Source organism: Macaca fascicularis, chromosome 14 (genome assembly GCF_037993035.2).
Source record: "Macaca fascicularis isolate 582-1 chromosome 14, T2T-MFA8v1.1".
Lineage (NCBI taxonomy): Eukaryota > Metazoa > Chordata > Mammalia > Primates > Cercopithecidae > Macaca > Macaca fascicularis.
Genome location: NC_088388.1, coordinates 122,255,773 through 122,275,952, shown reverse-complemented (window position 1 = coordinate 122,275,952; position 20,180 = coordinate 122,255,773). Strand labels below are relative to the sequence as shown.

The 20,180-nt window shown below is 45.5% G+C and overlaps 1 protein-coding gene across 20 annotated transcripts in view; it reads right to left on the bottom strand.

Annotated features, from left to right (window-relative positions):
- The window catches only part of GRAMD1B (GRAM domain containing 1B), a 273,617-nt gene that overhangs the window by 142,198 nt on the left and 111,239 nt on the right, over nucleotides 1-20,180 (bottom strand). For 15 of the 20 annotated variants that reach the window (XM_065529130.1, XM_074015487.1, XM_065529138.1 and 12 more), the window contains one exon: nucleotides 8,521-8,598. The exons of 1 other annotated variant lie outside the window; for it this stretch is intronic. In XM_065529130.1, the coding sequence (XP_065385202.1) occupies nucleotides 8,521-8,598 (78 nt within the window). The remainder of the gene's footprint in view (nucleotides 1-8,520; nucleotides 8,599-20,180) is intronic. 4 more of the 20 variants (XM_065529139.1, XM_065529132.2, XM_074015488.1 and 1 more) reach the window with 1 other exon arrangement.

Here is a 20,180-nt window from a genome sequence, read left to right as displayed (position 1 = left end):
CTCTTGCCTCAACTACATTCTCATTGCTGTGCTCTTCAATAGTGGTGGCTGCCCAACTAGCATGCTCAGTCTCGTCCCCTGAGCTTCAAACGGCGTAGCCAATGGCCCAGTGTATCTCTCCACTGGCACACTCCACGAGTAGTTCACGCTACATGTCTAAATTAAACTTACTGCCACCTCTGCACCTCAAATCCTTCCTCCTCGACCCAGTATTTTTATGATACTACTACTAGTAGGCACATACACATTAACCACAGGCCAGGCATGATTTCTTTTTTTTTTCTTTTTTTTCTTTTTTTTTTTTTTTTAACTCTTCTAGGACCCTTTATCTGGGAACATAAATGGACAGGCTCCCTGGGTGGGTGCTGATGAGCCCTTCCCTCCCCTTGGTCCGGTGGCCCCAGAATCTGCCTCATTTCCATGCTCACATGGATACCATTCTTCTAGCACCTGCTGTTCCTGGGCCATCAAGGGGTCAATCTTGAGGGGCTACACAAGAGAGGTAAAGCCCTCCCACCATTTCCCCTGAGCTCCAAATTTCCATCGGGTCCCACACTCCTTCCTCTGCTGACCAGGGTGCACCATGGGCATGGAGCCACTTCTTTATGTTGCTCTCTCTTCCTGTCTCCCTTGAGCATCACTTTTTCACCGTGTCCCTGATGCTCTCGTGAGATACACTTCTGGGGTAGGGCTCCCCCTCACTGAGTGTGACAGTGGAGGAGGAGGGCCAAAGCCTTCAGTCAGGGCCGTGGGGTGGCGAGGGGGGAGGAGGAGGGCCAAAGCTTTCAGTTGGGGCCGTGGGGTGGCAAGGGGAGAAGATCGGCTCCCCAGGTTCACACCTCCATTCCCACGTGTCATCACCCACATAGCCTTGTTCTTGATGCCTGATGGCCACGTTAAGTCATGGGGCTGCAGAATTACTCAAGAGCAGGGACCACGTCTTCGTCTTGGAATCCCTGCCTAGCAGACAGCAGGGCCAGGCAGGCAGTTAATGCTGGGCCACAGGTTATCCAGGTTGGCATCCACCATGCCCAAATGCCCAGCCTGGAGAGCCCCTGGGGGAGGTATCCGTCCCCCACAGCCCTGGAGGGGCTAGGACTCAACTCTGAACACCTCTCAGGTGTGATTTTTCTCACAGGAATATTTGGGAGCGACCTGGTGCTATAGACTCAGTGTTGGTGCCCCACCCCCAACTGGATATGTTGAAATCCTAGCCTCCAGTGCAATGGTGTTAAGAGGCGGGGTCATAAATCATGAAAATGGAGCCCTCATGAATGTAACTAGTGCCCCTATAAGGGGGCTCACTAGACCAGAGTTCTCCTTTTTACCATGTAAGACACAGCAAGAGGACAGCTGTCTATGAAGACAACAGGACCTCACCACCCGCTGAATGCCCACATCTTGGTCTTGGACTTCCCGGACTCCAAAATGGAAAGAAATAATTTTCTGTGATGTACAAGACACCCAGTCTATGGTATTCTGTTATAGCCGCCTGAACTAAGACACACGGGTACTCCGTTTCTCAACATGACTCAGTGGCAGCTGGGTGCGGTGGCTCACATCTGTAATCCCAGCACTTTGGGAGGCCAAAGCAGGCAGATCACCTGAGGTCAGGAGTTCGAGACCAGCCTGGCCAACATGGTGAAACCCTGTCTCTACTAAAAATACAAAAATTAGCTGGGCATGATGGCGGACGCCCAGCTAATCCCAGCTACTCAGGAGGCTGAGACAGGGCATTCACTTGAATCCAGGAGGAGGAGGTTGCAGTGAGCCGAGACTGCATCACTGTACTCCAGCCTGGGCAACAGAGCAAGACTCCATCTCTAAAAAAATAAAATCAAACAAACAAAAAAACATAACGTAGTGGTTTCCAATCATCCATAAAGAACACTCACTCCTTATTACAGCAGGACATGGCATGACCAGGCACTTGCCTACCTGTCCAAAGGCCTTTCCTGGCCACTCACTAACTACCCCTCTCCTAGAATATGATGCTGCAGCACACTGAAGTATTTGTGGTTCCTGAACATGCCTTGCTTTCTCCCGCCTCCATGCTTATGTACATCTTGTTCCCTCGCTTGCAAATGCTGTCCATGTGACAGACTCCTACTCCTCTTGCAGTTCTCAGCTGAAGCACAGCCCCCTCTGTGGAGTTTTCTGGAAACCCTCCCACCCCTGCCCTCACCCCAAACAGTAGCTGTGTTTCTCTGTGGCAAGTTTAATTCCCCAAGCCTTGGTTTTTCTAAACTCTAATATGCAGATAATGGCATGTACTTGATAGGGCTGTTGAGAGGATTATATTTTAAAATGTATGCAAAGTTTACTGCACAGGTTTAAGTACATAGTAAGCACTTAGTGAACTTCTTCATTTTCTTTTGAGACAGAGTCTCACTCTGTTGTCCACGGTGAAGTGCAGTGGTGCGATCTCAGCTCATTGCACTTTCTGCCTCCCGGACTCAAGTGATTCTCCAACCTTAGCCTCCTGAGTAGCTGGGACTACAGGCGCACACCACCACACCCGGCTAATCTTTGTATTTTTAATAGAGATGGGGTTTTGCCATGTTGGTGACTGGTCTCGAACTCCAGGCCTCAAAGGGATCCACCCCTCTCTGCCTCCCAGATTGCTGGGATTATAGGCATGAGCCACCACACCCAGCTTGTAAAATTCTTCAGTTGTATTACCTTATGCATAATTCTTTAAGTCAACTATTACATTCTATTATACTTGTTTATTTGTAGGTATATCACACCATAAGAGAATCAGTTTCTTGAGGGGGAAATAGCACAACTTAGTCTATTTATCCGGAGTATATATGTGTGACATTTGCAGATGCTCAATATTCTATACCTTCATTCTGTCTTTGCTTTTTCTTTATTTTTATTTTTATTTGTATTTTTTGAGACAGGGTCTCACCCTGTCACCCAGGCTGAACTGCAGTGGCACAATCTAGGCTCATTACAACCTTCGCCTCCCAGGCTCAAGGGATCTTGTACCTCAGCCTCCCAAGTAGCTGGGACCACAGGCACATGCCACCATGCCCAGCTAATTTTTTGTATTTTTGGTAGAGATGGGGTTTTGCCATGTTGCCCAGGTTGGTCTCGAACTTCCGAGCTCAGGCAATCCACCCACCTCGGCCTCCCCAAGTGCTGGGATTACAGGGGTGAGCCATGGTGCCCGGCTTTGTCAAGAACAGAAGAATGTAAGATCTGGTAGGAAACTGAGAGTAAAATGTTATGATAGCCAGAATCAGAGCACGAGCAGCTACCATTTGTCAAGCACCTACTTACTGGCTCTTTACGACTGTTTTCTCGTGTATTCTTTACAAGAAAATCCAATGGACATCAAATTTTTACAAAGGAGGTAACTACGGTTGAGGGTTGAGTAACACTAAGTAAACTGCCTTTACAAATGCACAGTTAGGCTGGGTGCAGTGGCTCATGCCTGTAATCCCAGCACTTTGAGAGACAGAGGCAGGTGGATTGCTTGAGGTCAGGAGTTCTAGACCAGCCTGGCCAACATGGTGAAACCCTGTCTCTACCAAAAAATACAAAAATTAGCCAGGCATGGTGGCACACACCTATAGTCCCAGCTACTCAGGAGGCTGAGGCAGAAGAATCCCTTGAACCTGGGAGGTGGAGGTTGCAGTGAGCCAAGATCGTGCCACTATTCCAGCCTGGGTAACAGAGCAAGACTGTCTCAAAAGGAAAAAAAAAGAATGAATTAATGTCCTGCATTCCATTACACACACACTTTGGGGAAGTTACCTATTTTGCTTTCTACTGGAAACCTGGAAGAATTATTCTTATCTCTGAGACAACCTCCATTTCCTAATAAACACATTTTCATAAAAATCAACCCTTCTCGCTCATGCCACACCCACCCAGCAAATGTATGTCACAGTCCTTTAACCTACCCTCTACTCCTGTCATGGTTCCAAAGGCTTTCCTTCAGGATAGAGCATCAGTGTGAATAAGGAAAAAACCTTTCTCAGAAATCCTTAGGTTTGAACACCATATGAAAGCATTCTACCCACTGCCGTGTATAGCAGGGTAGCTATGTAGTCTCTAAATTAATGATAACCGTTCCGAACCTTACACAAAAACAAGAAAAAAAAAAAACAATATTTTATTAAACCCGTTGAAAGTGCATCCGGTACTGAAAGGTTATAATTTGAATCTTTAAAGTAGAAGAAATCAATGTTAATTATTTCACCTGCTCTATGAAACAATTTTTCATGGTACAATTGATGATGTGGTTTGGAAGATTAGAAGCAGCCACAGGAAAAAAAAAAATCCATAATATCCACCTCATCCTTGACCGTTTTCAGTCAGTGACAATACCAGCAGCTCCACCTGCCACCCAGGGGCATTACCAAGAGTAAAGAAGAGGACTGCAGGGAGGCCGCACCAGTGCAGGAAATGCCGCCATTCACGGCTTGGTGCACTGTCCCTCAGAGGGGGCCAGAACGAGGAGCACAGGCCAGATGCCCACCACTGCCCCCATCTCCCCAGGGTTCCAATCTCACCCCAGGTCAGAACATCACACATCAAAGTCCTAAACACCTGGAGACTCTCAAGTGGGTAGGAAGAATCAGGTGCAGAGTGTGAGTTAGTTCTGAGCTGAGCCTGGGAGACTAATTTGAGCTCCGGAAACTTGTTTTCTCCAGGAGAAGGAACCCAGCAGCCAAGAAGAGAACAAAGACTTTCTTCAGAAGGGCGACGGTGAGTGAACACACACTAGAGCCAATTTCCGAGGTTTTGGGGGTGGGTGGGGTGGGCCGGTCACAGGGACCGCCAGAGGAAGCATACTTCTGACCACATTCTCTCTGTTCCTCATACTCTCCAAAGTGAGTTGATGCAAAACAACATCTCCATCCACCATCAAGAGCTTAGGGGGCTGCGAGTGGGCCAAGATGGGAACAACGGACCAGGGAAGAAATCGAGAGTTTTTCTGGGCAGAGGTTTAGATGGGAGAATATTTGTAACATTTCCTGTGGTGGGAGGAGTGAGCGGTTAGAAAGGAGAAGTTAGAACAGAATTTATATCAATGTAAAGTCCCAAATACCAAACAAAAGGCAGAGTTCTCTCTAGTTAGCAAGCAGCTATGTCCTTGGGAAAAATATATTAGGGTATATGCGTCTCAGCACTACTCATCTCTTCCAGGAACGCCCCAAGCAGCAGAGATAATATAAAGTGAGTTAAGGAACTGTCAATCATAGAACTGGTAGAAGAACAGCCAAAGACATCACGCTCAGAAATGGACAGTATACTTCTGGAGATGTTTGGTGCATAGCACAGGGAAGGTGGCTGTGCTGGGGGACCTCTGTGGCCTCTTCTAATTTTGAGATTATGATTGCTGCAATCTAGAAAGCTTTGCACAGACAGTGGAGGGTACTCTAGGGACTGAGAGAACTGCCATCAGATCAGATCGTACCTGATTAAGCATCTTGACAAGGATGATTAGTCTTTGCTCCTTGGGAGTGCCATGTCTCCATATACATGGGTCTAAATCGATGAGCTGAACTGTTTTGATTAATAGGGGGCACAAAACTGAGAACTAGGGCAGAACTCACAAGACCTTATAATCTAAAGAAATAAGGACTAGAGAGGTTCCACTCTCTCAACCAGAACTAAATCCCCTTTGACACAGCACCCAGCTTTTGCTTGAACACTCCTATGAAAGGGAGAGATTACAGTAGTCCCCCCCTTACCTGCGGTTTGTTACCCACAGTCAAGTGTAGTCAGAAGATATTAAGTGGGGTGGTGGCTAACGCCTGTGATACCAACACTTTGTGGGCTGAAGCAGGCGGGTCACTTGACCTCAGTAGTTCAGAGCAGCTGGGGAAATGTGGCAAGACCTCGTCTCTACAAAAATATACAAAAATTAGCCAGGTATGGTGGCAGGTGCCTATAGTCCCGGATACTCAGGAGGCTAAGGTGGGAAAAATCACTTAAGCCCTAGAGGCAGAGGTTGGAGTAAGTTGAGATCACGCCACTGCACTTCAGCCTGGGTGACAGAGACCCTATCTCAAAAAAAAAAACAAAAAGAAAAAGAAAGGAAAATATTAAATGGAAATAAACAGTTCATCAATTTCAAATTACGTGTCATCCTGAGAATCGCGATGAAATCGCTCGCTGTCCCGCCTGGAATGTGAATCATTCCTTTGTTCAGCATAGCCACACTGTACACATGCCCCACCCGCTAGTCACTCAGCTCTCAGTTCTCAGATAGAAAATCCAAGTGAGTACAGCTCTATCACGGAAGAGCGCTTTCTTATCCTAAGCTGCAATCCTTCTCACTGACTTCTAACCCTCCGATTCTATTTCTTCAGCTTTCAGATATCCAAAAATCTCTTTTCCAAGCTACATTTCTTTCCTTCAACCAACTGGTTTTTTTCATTTTTTTGTTTGTTTGTTTGTTTTCTGCCAAGGCTGGAGTGCAGTGGCACAGTCTTGGCTCACTGCAACCTCCACCTCCTGGGTTCAAGTGATTCTCCTGCCTCAGCCTCTGGAGTAGCTGGGACTACAGGTGTGCACCATCATGCTTGGCTAATTTTTGTATTTTTAGCAGAGACGGGGCTTCCCCTTGTTGGCCAGGCTGGTCTCAGACTCCTGGCCTCAAGTGATCTGCCTGCCTTAGCCTCCCAAAATGCTGGGATTACAGGTGTGAGCCGCCGTGCAGGGCCACAACCAACTCATATTATAATGATATATTTATCATATAATCATTCTTTTCTGGACTCTAATGCATCAGTATCCACTTCCAAAGAACTGGAATAATCCATGAAATATGATCATACTAGTACAGATTACAGTGACGTCTTTTTTTTTTTCTTTTAATCCATGCACCCTGCTCCCATGAATGAATTAAAAACTTTCAAAGATCATTTGGTAGTTGTGTCATATTATTGGCTCATATTTGGCTGGAAAATAAAAATATTCTTTCTTTTTCACATGAAATCCTATCAAATTAGGCTCCCTGTGGCAAATCTACACTTGTGAAATAAATCTTTTCTAATATAAATATACAAGATAATATCATATTTCATAGACATTTCAAGACTTCATAGTGAGCCGGGCATGGTGGCTTACACTTGTAATCTCAGCACTTTGGGAGGCCGGAGCAGGTGAATTACTTGAGGCCAGGAGTTCAAGACCAGCCTGACCAACACGGTGAAGCCCCGTCTCTACTAAAATTATAAATTAGAGGGGTGTGGTGGCACATGCCTCTAACCCCAATTACTCTGGAGGCTGAGGTGGGAGAATCACTTGAACCCAGGAGGTGGAGGTTGCAGTGAGCTGAGATTGCACCACTGTACTCCAGCCTATGAGACAGAGCGAGACTCTAAGGAAAAAAAAAAAATCACATTTCCATTAAAAAGAAAGCATCTCCTTGGTTTCCACCCATTGTTCTACTCAAAATAATAATAAATCTTGATTCCATCATACTTAGTGTCCTCTACCCCCTCTCAGCAGAGGGTCCACCATAAGTTGACACATGTGGTAAAAGCACCTTCTGCTTTTTCACCCAGCTCGTTGATAAAAACGATAAACAGAGCTAGACGAAAAGCAGAGCCTCCGCGGCAGGCCAGCTGAGACTTCCTTTTAGTTAACATCAATACCATCAGCTTTCTGTAGGCAAAGAAGTTTAACTTGCTACGGCAAATCCACCACTGTCTACCATTCACAGGCACCGCGTGAAGCAGGCGCGGGCTGGGCCTCACACTGAGTGCTTAGCTAGCTGTATCTCCCATCCTCAACCAAGCATTGAAGAGCCTCTATATTCTCATTGCATCGCAGACATCCCGCCTCATTTTTCATTAACCCTGCTGCCATCTGACGCCATCCGACACCTGACATCCTGGGCTATGCAACTTCCTCAGGCCCAAAATGCCCTTCACCTCCTGATCCACATTGTACCCAACCTGTAGGGCATGACTCAAGTCCTAATTCCACTGTAAGGTTTTGTTTTTTGTTTTTGTTTTTTTTAGATGGAGTCTCCCTCTGTCGCCCAGTCTGGAGTGCACGATCTTGGCTCACTGCAACCTCCGCCTCCCGGGTTCAAGCGATTCTGCTGCCTCAGCCTCGGAGTAGCTGGGATTACAGGCACATGCCACCGTGTCTGGCTAATTTTTGTAGTTTCAGTAGAGATGAGGCTTCACCATGTTGACCAGGCTGGTCTCGAACTCCTGACCTCAAGTGATCCACCCGCCTCGACCTCCCACAGTAATGCGATTAGGTGTAAGCCACCACGCCCGGCTCAGTATGAAGTCTTTTCAACCTATTTGCTTTGCCACATGTTGACTTCTTTTGCTGAACACAAAAAGCCTCCAGACCAGCCCCTTTGTGTTGCCCCTTTTCCTTTCTGGGGTGAAAGTTTCGTCTTGGTCTGAGGCTCTCCCATTCCTCTTCAGTTTTCCACATTTTTTTTGCACAGAGCAGAGGCACAATCTTCCTCAAACATTCCACCCCACCTCCTCTATTCTTTGCCCCCATCTCGCCCTCCAAGTTGGACCGTACCTTTCTTCCCGCGCTCGAGGACTCAGGAACCTGCTAGAATCGTCATCGTGGCTGCTCTGCTGACTGCTCTGTTGGCTGCTGAGGAAAGACACAGGATATCAACCGTTAACTTCAGCTGCTTTCTCAACCCTGGGGGAGGTCACTTAGACTTCAACTAGACAAAGACATGGGCTTACAAAATTTTAAAGATACAAGTTCCCCCAAGTAAGTCTAGCATAGAGAATGCACAGTTAGACCATATGAGAAACGACACAAGGCTGGTAAAATCCCCGGCCATCACACCTGCAGACTGTCTTTTGCCAGCCAAAACAGAAGAGGCCCATCTCGCCCTGCTACCACGCTCTTCCCTGGCTATATATACCACAACCAGCAAATGCCTCCAGCATTCTCTCTGCCCACTCCTCTTCCTCTCTCTGATGGGATTATAATCCCATTCTCCTCAGCCCACCAGAGACTCTCAAACCACTGACGTGGACTGGGTGGGGTGTTGGGGGAAGGGTGTGAGAGGTGTGGGAGGAGGGAGATTCCAGTAAGACAGAAGACTGGATGGGGCCAGGAGTCACCTACTCTGCTTCCCCAGTAAGGCAAAAGGTTGGATGGGGTCTGGGGTCACTTAGTCTGCTACTCTGCCTCCGGGGGAGGCTGAGGAGGATAAGAAATAGAAGAAGGAATAAAGGGTGGAACCCCACACCTTAAAGCACTGTAGGTGAGATAATTACACAGCTTTAGTTCAGGCAGAGTTCTTTTGGGAGGTCACATCTTATAGTAATATGGGAAATAATGACCTTTCCTTTTACTCCAGGGAGAGAAAAGCTTATCAGACACTCATGACACTAACTGCCCACATAGCTGATGAACAAATCATTTTCATTAATTATTATTAAATACTCCAGCCATCTGATCAGGAGTCCACAAACTAGAAACTCTAGGCTCAACCTAGAGCCACATGTTTTCGCTCAGCCCCGTGAGCTAAGGATGCTTTTTGTACTTTTTAGTGGTTGGAAGAAAAAAAATCCAAAAAAGAATATTTCATGACAGGTGAAAATGATGTGAAATTTAAATGTAGTGTCCAGAAATGAAGTTTTACGGGAACACAGTCACGCCTACATTTACATATTATCTTTATCTATTTTCCTGCTACCATGTCAGAGCTGAGTGGTGAAGGCAGAATTGAGTAACTAAGGCAGAGTTGTGGGCACTATAGGCCCACAAAGCCCACAGTGCTCACCATCTGGCCCTGTACAGAGAAAGTGGGCCAACCCCTGCTTTACATAGGTTCTATTAATAATAAATCCTTATTACCAGAAAGTTGGCCAACCTCTGCTTTACATAGGTTCTACTAATAATAAATCCCTATTACCATAAATGTCACTATAACCAAGGCTACCACATACCCATCATTTTCTCCTTGTTCTGGTGGATCATCTGCTGCACTAAGGTGCACTGGTCTCTACAGAGGATATTCCTTAGCCTAGATGCCCAGCAGAACGCAAACTGGACAATCTTGCAGAGCAAGTGCTTGCTCCAGTGTCTGTACACTCTCAGCCAAAGCACGAGTTCTGTGGTTACAGTTACCACATGCTCTTATGTTCCATTCTTCCAGCAAGAAGTAAATGACCTGAAAAGCAATTTACATCCAGCTTTCAAACACAGACACAAGAAACCATACACGTTACCACACACACCAGAAACCAGAACAGCGCCGTACACAAAGCCTCCAGCTGCTCGGCAGAACTCACTGTGTAGGGAATCCTTTGCTCTTTCCTTTCCATGCAGCACGTTTTTACGGCTTGTTCACGATGCAGTGGCTGCTCATCATTTTCACTTTGCCAGCTCGGATGGACTTGCCTATTACGAACTCCTCATAACCAAATTCTCTACAATGTTGTTAACTCATGAGATGTCTTACTTGGAACTGGCCTGTTATATGCATCAAGCATCCTCTTATATACAACCTGGGACAAGTGTCACTCCACAGTAGGCAGCACACAGATGACTGTAACTCAAATTCCAAAGCCCACACAGCTCCAGAGGCAGGGTCTACACAGCAGGAGAACACACCACTTACAACAGTCAACGGGGCTCAACCAAGCCAACCACAATCAGCATTGCAGCCTCTTCAAAGCAGAGGTCACACTTGACCCCGCTGAGCCAGGATGAGCTGGTTCTTCTTAGTCCCCCCATCCTCCCCCTGGCAATCAAAATTTTAAACCAATAAAGGGGGCTAGACTCAAGGCCATGTACCAGGATTTCAGAAAAATAATTCTCAGCTGATATTTGCAAGTTAAGCCACTAGATGGCACTGTTGACTTCCAAACCAGAACAACAACAAAGAAAACCAACCAGGAGCCTCAGGAACCAGAACCAGGGACCGCCTCCTTTCTGGCGCCCCATCTGGCCTTCCTTCCCATAGCTTAGAAAACAGTTCAGATGGCAGAGAAGAAAGCAACAATGGGTCACCTTCAAACTATGCGCTGGTTTCAAATAAATATCAAACTACGTGCATCCAACAAAATTCATATCACGCTATGTGTACAAGAAGCATCATCAAGACAATGGTTAAGAGACTACAACACGGAACCCGGCGGGTTGGCTCATGCCTGTAATCCCAGCACTTGGGGAGGCTGAGACCGGATGATCGCTCAAACCCAGGAGTTCCTAATCAGCCTGGGCAACATGGTGAGACCGCCATCTCTATAAAAAAAAAATTAGCCAGGCATGATAGTGTACACCTGTAGTCCCAGCTACTTGGAAGACTGTGGTGGGAGGAAGAAAGGAAAAAGAAAAACAGAAAAGGCCAGGAGTTCCTAATCAGCCTGGGCAACACGGTGAGACCCCCATCTCTATAAAAAAAATTAGCCAGGCATGATGGTGTACACCTGTAGTCCCAGCTACTTGGAAGACTGTGGTGAGAGGAAGAAAGGAAAAAGAAAGAAAAAGAGGACCGAGCGCGGTGGCTCACGCCTGTAATCCCAGCACTTTGGGAGGCCAAGGCGGGCGGATCACGAGGTCAGGAGATCGAGACCATCCTGGCTAACAGGGTGAAACCCCATCTCTACTAAAAATACAAAAAATTAGCTGGGCACGGTGGTGGGCACCTGTAGTCCCAGCTACTTGGGAGGCTGAGGCAGGAGAATGGTGTGAACCTGGGAGGCGGAGCTTGCAGTGAGCTGAGATCACGCCACTGTACTCCAGCCCGGGAGACAGAGCGAGACTCCGTCTCAAAAAAAAAAAAAAAAAAAAGAGAAAAAGAGAAGAGGCCAGGAGTTCCTAATCAGCCTGGGCAACATGGTGAGACCCCATCTCTAAAAAAAAAAAATTAGCCAGGCATGATGGTGTACACCTGTAGTCCCAGTTACTTGGAAGACTGTGGTGGGAGGAAGGAAGGAAAAAGAAAGAAAAAGAGAAGAGGCCGGGTGTGGTGGCTCACGCCTGTAATCCCAGAACTTTGGGAGGCTGAGGCAGGTGGATCACCTGAGGTCAGGAGTTCGAGACCAGCCTGGCCAACACGGTGAAACCTCGCCTCTACTAAAAAAAAAAAAAAAAGAAAAAAATTAGCCAGGCTTGATGGCGAGCACCTGTAATCCCAGCTACTTGGGAGACTGAGGCAGGAGAATCACTTGAACCAGAGAGGCAGAGGTTGCAGTGAGCCGAGATCGTGCCTGGGCGATGCAGTGAGACTCCGTCTCAAAAAAAAAAAAAAAAAAAGAAGAGAAGAGAAGGGAAGGGAAACGGAAGGAAAGAGAAGGGGAAAGGGAAAGGGAAAAGGAAAGGGAAGGAAAGAGAAAGGGAAAGGATAGGAAGGGAGAAGGAAGGGAGAAGGAAGGGAAGGAAGGGAAGGGAGGGGAGGGAGAGGAAAGGAAGAGAGACGGGAGGGAGGGGAAGGGGAGGCCACTAACAGATGAAACTGTCTTTTGGAAACCGTGAAAAAGAAACTCTAAACTAGGATTTGGAATGACTTTGCCTTGGCATCGATGACTGAAAGATGCCTTAACTCTGCAAAGAAGGGAATTTGTATAAGCAACTGTTTGCCATTCACTCAAGACAGCTAGTCCAGTGACAATTCCATTTACCGCTTACAATTTCAATTTCCATTTCCATTTACCATTTACCACTCTCATGTACCCAGCACTGTGCGAGGGGAGGGGAGGGGAGGGGAGGAAAGGGGAGAGGAAGGAAGGGAGAGCGGAGGGAGAGGGGAGGGGGAGAAGTGGGGGGGAGAGGAGGAGACGGGAGTCAAAGAAGAGGGAAAGAAAAAGAGAAAGAAAGAGAAAGAAGGAGGAAAGAAAAAGAAATGTGAAGTATGGAAAAGAGCATCTGTCACATTTTAACTGCTATATAAATGCTAGGTGCTATTATTCTATATGCAAGGCATCATTTTGTGGGTTATAGGGAAAGAAAGACATGAATCAAACAAAGATCCTGCTCTCAAAGTGCTTAGAATCTGGAAAGTAAGATTCAACATAAATAACTGTATTTAAAAGCACAAAAATGATAACTCTCAATAGTATGTATTAAGTGCTATGGGAACACAGAATGCAGAAATGTCATCTCCTTCTGGGACCAGTAAGAGAATTCTGTCTTAACAACAACAAGGTTTTTGTGCTGACACTGGATAGACTGAAGATATGCAGAAATGAGAAGAAAAGGCATTCCAGTTCAACTCCATTTACCACTCTCATGTACCCAGCACTGTGCTAGGAGACAGTGCTGTAAAGATGATCAGGACAAGGTCTCTTCAGCAAGGAGCTCCCCGTCTTAAGACATACAAATATTCACTGTGGACTGTAATGCAACAACAGCAGAAAAATGAATAAGGTGTAGCTGGCAGACACCTCTGTTGCAAAGCTGCAGGGAACACATCAGAGAAGTGAATATTGAGCTGGAGGGACTCTAGATAAATCCATGGTGGCAACAGGCATAGGGTACATACTGGATCTGTCCTCCTTCAGTACCCTCGGCAGAGGCCTGGTCCTCTCTTGTCCCATTATTGCAGCTTGTTTTTCAACAGTCTTAAAGAAGTTAAATGGGCCGGGTGCAGTGGCTCACACCTGTAATCCCCGTACTTTGGGAGGCCAAGGCGGGTGAATCACCTGAGGTAAGGAGTTTGAGACGAGCCTGGCCAACATGTTGAAACCCTGTCTCTACTGAAAATACAAAAATCAGCCAGGTGTGATGGTGCACGCCTATAATCCCAGCTACTTGGGAAGCTGAGGCAGGAGAATTACTTGAACCTGAGAGATGGAGGTTGCAGTGAGCCAAAATTGTGCCACTGCCCTCCAGCCTAGATGACAGAGTGAGACTCCATCTCAAAAAAAAAAAAAAAGAAGTTAAATGGATGCATTGATGCATTGACGCCAACCACTTCTCCACTCAATCCCATGAAATAATATTGTTGAGCAGAATTTCCAGAGATTCAGACACTGCCTCACCGTCTCACACACACCCTTTCAATTCTTCTCTTCTATGAGCCTTTTCCAATGATACAGGCCACCTGGACTCCAGGCAACTCACGCTCCTCCCTAAATAAATCTACCAATCTTCTGAGACCATGAATAAAGCAACCTCCATGCAGGGTGTTGATAAAGGAGTGCAGAATGCTACAAGGTCAAAAAGCACATCCCCCTCCACTCCAGATGAGTCAAAGCCTTAGTGGGACAAGCATCCAGTCTGGGTCCACTCTGGGATCCAGGAGGTTGAAAAGAACTTGGAGGAAGTCCAGCAGAGGGCACTCACAGATGAAATGACCGGTCTGTTGGAAACCCTGAAAAAGAAACTCTAAACTAGGATTTGGAATGTCTTTGCCTGGGCACCGGATGACTGAAAGATGGCTTAACACTGCAAGGAAGGGAATTTGTATAAGCAACTGTTTGCCATTCGCTCAAGACAGCTAGATATGGAACTAGGATGACTTAAATCCTCCTGCTGTACATTCAAGCCTCAGATAAAATTCATTGTATAAATTAAATTTTGGAACAGTAGACCATGTTCCTAAATAAGGTGGGAAGCTCTTGGTAAAATCTGGGATATTCCTGAAGGAAACCAGCTGAAGCAGAATCCTGGTTTTGTTTAAGATCAGCATGCTAGTTCAGGAGCTTATCCTGGAAGGCCACATTAATACTAGCAGCACTGGGAAGGACTGGGAAAAATCCATAGGCATCTGAGCCAAAGCACGTTCCACAAGGCAGAAATTCACTAGGTCGTGACCAGGAAGCTCTGCAATGCAGGCTGGGCAAATTCTCATGATTCCAGTGATCTCCCTTCCTCCCTCCCTGTACCCAGGACACGTGCAGAAAGTACAGACTAAACCCACACACCACCAGGAAGCCGTCCTTCTGCCCTCTGAAAGGCACGGCTTTACTGCTAGAAAGACGGAATATGGCAACCTCTACCGAGGAGGTGCTTCCTAGGGAGAAACAGCTCTTTCTCTTCCAGGCAATACTACAAAAGTCATAGCCTCCTATGCCCAGAAGGGGTTCTGAGAGATTCAGGTGGTCCCAAGTAGTCATGGGGGTGTGTAGGCTGTAATGCAGTATTTCCAGAGCCTGATGGAAACCACATTTACCCACACCAAGGCTGCATAGACTAATGTACTGCATTTCTTTACTTCTGGTTGCAACTGAGGCAGTCTTTCCTATTAGTATCAATTATCTCGTGCTAATTAGAAGCTGCAAAAGGCTCTGAGTGGCAGTTATAGATGTCTTTGTTAATAAAAATGGGGAAATACAGTATTTTAAGCAGTGATACAGTAGAAATAGTACCAAGGCTGACAAACCTGGGTTTGCCCTCCGGCTTTGTTTCTTTTTTGTTTTTCTGGACTGAGGTCCTTGGGACATAGGCTTTGTTTCTTATTAGCCTTCTAACCTTGGCCAAGTCACTTATCCTCCCTTAGCCTATTTCCCGAAAAATGGAGACTTATTGTGATTACTCACAACTTAGTCCTCTATTTATAGAACTGCACAGAGGATTAAGTTGTGAATAATCCAGTCACAGTATCTGAGTTCAGGATATGGCGTCAGAGAGACGCACATTCTAGTCCTGACTCCGCCACTTAGCAGAGGGGGAGATTGAGAAAATTATTTCACTTTTCTAAGAGTCAGATGTGGGTAATAATGCATGCCTTAAACGACTGCGGTTCTGTTGGATTCAAGATTGCCGTTACTTAAAAATAAATAAATAAAAGTTAAAAAAAAAAGAAAACATTGCAGTGGGGATTAGAAATGGTAGAAATCATCTGTGGAACATGTTTAGGGCAGTATCAGGCCCTTGGTGAGTGTATCATAAATGGTGGATATCTATTACACTGAGTATTCAGTTAGTGTGTCAGAATATTTTGAAATAGCCAGTGCATGGGAGAAAGATAACAGAAGAGGCCCTTAGCCTGAAAAGTAGGGCCTCAACACCACAGACAGAAAAGAGAGCTGGGTTTTCATGCTAAATTATTTCTACATGTAAAATGACTCTGGCATTTACTGTTTCAGCTTAAGTAGGAAAGGTGTATGGGGGAAGAGAATGCAGGTAGCAAAGATGGAGAGAATAAAAGAGAAGAGTTTCTGTGTGCCACTGGCAAGCAGGTATGGAAAAGTCTAATAATAGAAAATAAGTAAACAAATGTGACTAGGGTACTGCCAATTCCTTACACAACGTCCCTCAATATCCTCAAACACCACTTAGAAGTACCATGTGAATATTGAGAATGTGTCTACCAAGTTAGAAGGTTAACGCTTAATGGCTCCCATGGGGACCTGCAGCAGTGGGTAGAATCCCTGGTCAAAGATTCAGGGATTCAAAATCCAGCTAAATATCTTCCTAGCTCATTACAACTCATGAATACTTCTCTATTTAATGGTTATTGGGACCGGGTGAGGTGGCTCACATCTGTAATCCCAGCATTTTGGGAGGTTGAGGCAGGAGGATCCCTTGAGCCTGGGAGTTTTGAGACCAGCCTGGGCAATACAGTGAGACTTCATCTCTACAAAAAATAAATTAAAACAAAAATTAGCAGGGTGCGGTAGTGTGTGCCTGTAGTCCTAGCTATAGGAGTTAAGAAGAAATTGTCCAGGCGTGGTGGTTCACGCCTATAATCCCAGCACTTTGGGAGGCTGAGGCGGGCGGATCACCTGAGGTCAGGAGTTCAAGACCAGTATGGCCAACATGGTGAAACCCTGTCTCTACTACAAATACAAAAATTAGCCAGGCGTGGTGGCCGGCGCCTGTAATCCCAGCTACTCGGGAGGCTGAGGCAGGAGAATTGCTTGAACCCAGGAGGCAGAAGTTGCAGTGAGCCGAGATCCCACCATTGCACTCCAGCCTGGGGGACAAGAGCGAGACTTCATCTCAAAAAAGAAAAAAAGAAATTATTTAGGCAGATAGTGACGGTAAGGAAGTCCTCCGTAAGATTTTTCTATTAATGAAAAGCATCCCCAAAATCATTTTCTTTTCTAACAAACAGCAGCCTGTAAAATCGAGCTGCAGACATAGACAAGCAAGCTGGAAGCTTCCATGGGTGAATGCCAGCAGCTATGCCAACAGGAAAAGGCTACCTGGGACTAGGCATGTTCAAAAGGGTGGCTCCATCTTCCTTTCTCTTTGCCAGCCACATGTATGGTAAGGAGCAGACAACATGGTGCCAGCCCAGTGGAAAGCCCATCTGCATAGTAAGATTAGGGTGGAGTGGCCAGCCTTCCCCCGGGGCTATGTAAACGTCACACCTGGTCCAACCAATCTGTGAGCCCTGTATAAATCAGACACCACCTCCTCAAGCCTGTCTATAAAAATCTGGTACACTCCACCAGGCCAGGCCTAATTCCTATTTGGGCGCCCCTCTCTTTCGCAAGGGTGAATTGTTCTCCTTTCTCTTTCTTTTGCCTATTAAACCTTCACTCCTAAACTCACTCTTCATGTGTGTCTGTGTCCTTAATTTTCTTGGCATGAGATGACGAACCTCGGGTATTACCCCAGACCACAACGCTGCTTCACCGGGGAGGCCAAGGTGGGAGGATCGCTTGAGCCGAAGAGATCAAGGTTACAGTGAACTATTATCACACCACTGCTCTCCAGCCAAGACAGGGTGAAACCATGTCACTAAAAAAATAAAACAGTTCACCTCTGAACATGCCCATGTCTGTGTTTAACAAAAGAAAGGCTCTCCCTCCAGTTTTTTTTCTTTTTTCTTTTTTTTTTTTTTTTTTTTTGAGACAGTCTTGCTCTGTTGCCCAGGCTGGAGTGCAGTGGCACGATCTTGGCTCACTGCAACCTCTGCCCCCCAAGTTCAAGTTCCCACCTTAGCCTCCTGAGTAGCTGGGATTACAGGCCTGTGCCACCACACCGGGCTAATTTTTGTATTTTTAGCAAAGACAGGGTTTTGCCATGTTGGCCAGGCTTTTCTCGAACTCCTGGCCTCAGGTGATCTGCCTGCCTTGGCCTCCCAAAGTGCTGGGATTTTAGGCATGAGCCACCACACCCAGCCTTAGTTGTCCTCTCTTGATGGTCATTTTATTGCAAGAATATACATACTACCTGGTAATTGCTGAACTTCCATTAAAACAATATTATAATAAATTCAGGAGCTTTACTATACAGATTCCTTGGCCCCTCTCCAAATGTGTGAAGTCAGAGTCTGAACCTGTCCAGGAATGTTTTTTTTTTCAAAAGCTTAAAAATGATTCTGGGGGGTAACCAGGATTTGAGGTTCACTGGATGTTATATTCAAAGCCCCCACTTCTTCACCACTGCTTTATGAATTAATCTGTTATAATATGCACCCATGCCTACCTCTCCTTGGTTTTATCAACCTCTGTTACACCAAGACCAATGACGATAGTTAAATCTTAATCTTTGACCAGCCAGGCAGGTCTGACATTGATGATTATTCTCATTCTTGAAACGCACACTTCTTGCCTTCTCTGGCATTACTCTCTCCTGCTTCGTGTGTTTTGTCCTACTTTCACTTCTTTTTCTGGGGAAGTTTCTTGGGCTCTTCTTCTACTTGATCCTAAAATGTTTCCCAGGACTCATTCAGACACTCATTGAAAATTACCAAGCGTCAACTATGCACTAAGCATTGTTCTAAAATCTAGACACTGGGTATAGAGCAGTAAACAAACCAGACAAGGTCTCTGCTCCTAAGGAGTTTACATTCCATGGGGTTCTTGCTTCTTCCTGTTTTATATCAGGGAAATCTAAGTTTTGTGGACCTCTGAAATTGTTATCAATATAATGTGCAATAATACTATATGTTCCTGATAGAAGTTTACAGCCTTCATCAGATTCTCAAATATGCCTGGGACCATACAAGGTTAAAATCTACTGCAATTCATCTCTTTGTGAGATCTTATCACACTCAAGACTTCAATTATTATGGATATGCTGGTAACTCCCAAACACAGCGGAGCACAGAACTGAACTGTCCAATACGTGGTCACTAGTCACATGTGGCTACATAAATTTAAATTAATTAAAAATGCAGTTCCTTAGTCACACCAGTATTTCAAGTACTCAACATTCACACGTGGCTGGTGGCTTCATCATGGACAGTACAGATAGAGAGCATTTTCATCATTGCAGAAAGCTTTATTGGACAGCATTGGTATGGATCAAACCCAGGATTTGAGTTCTAGCTTGGCCACTTGTTTTCTTAGCAACTCAGCAAATTTCTTAACCTCTCTCTACATTCCCATCCTTTTATCTGTCACAATGTAAGTAATTTTACAGACCTGTTGTGAGGATTAAGCAAGTTAATTAATATCCAGGACTTAACATGGTAGTCCTTCCTAGTTTACTTTTTGTGTTCCAAGCTCTCGTGTTCTCTTACTCGGGAGGCTGAGGCCAAAGAACTGCTTAAATCCGGGAGATGGAGGTTGCAGTGAGCTGAGATTGTGCCACTGCACTCCAGCCTGGGTGACAGAGTGAGACTCCATCTCAAAAAAAAAAAAGAAAAAGAAAAGAAAAAAGAAAAAGAAAGAAAAATGTGAGTTGGCTGGACATGGTTGCTCATGCCTATTATTTTGGGAGGCCAAGGTGAGGTTATCACTTGAGCCTTGGAGTTCGAGGCCAACCTGGACATCATGGTGAAACCCTATTTTTAAAATAAATAAAAGAAAAAAAAATGTGAGCTGCTCTTGGCAGTTTTGTAAATAGTAACTGTCTTCTAAATAAGAAATGGTTAGCTTTTGTATGGTTTTGTGTGATGAGTTGCAGATAAAATGGAGATAATATTTTAAGTGTCTTCTGTGGTGTAGGTGTGCAAGCCCTTGAGGAATTGATTTCACTCTTGCATGTGGGCAGGAGTATGACTTGATCATGGAGAACCTCTGGTCAGTAGACCGGTCTTTGTGGAACCCAGTAAAGTCAGTGTGAACCACAGTAAACTCATCTAGGGTGCCCTTATCTGTGTCATTAGAAAGATGATTCTATTTCCCCATACTTGGTTATTTTCTCTCATTCCCTTTTTGCCTTCCTATGCCATACATATTTACATCAGAGTTGTAACTTTTCAATGTAAAGTCATTTAACAACAACAACAAAAATGCAGCACTTAGCAGAAGGCTTGGCAAGTAAATAAATACATCGCCAACAACTGTTAATAATGCTTATTTTTTTCTTGTGCCATCAGGTGGAAGAAGGAAGAGACAGAGAGAGAAAGAAGGAAGGAAGGAAGG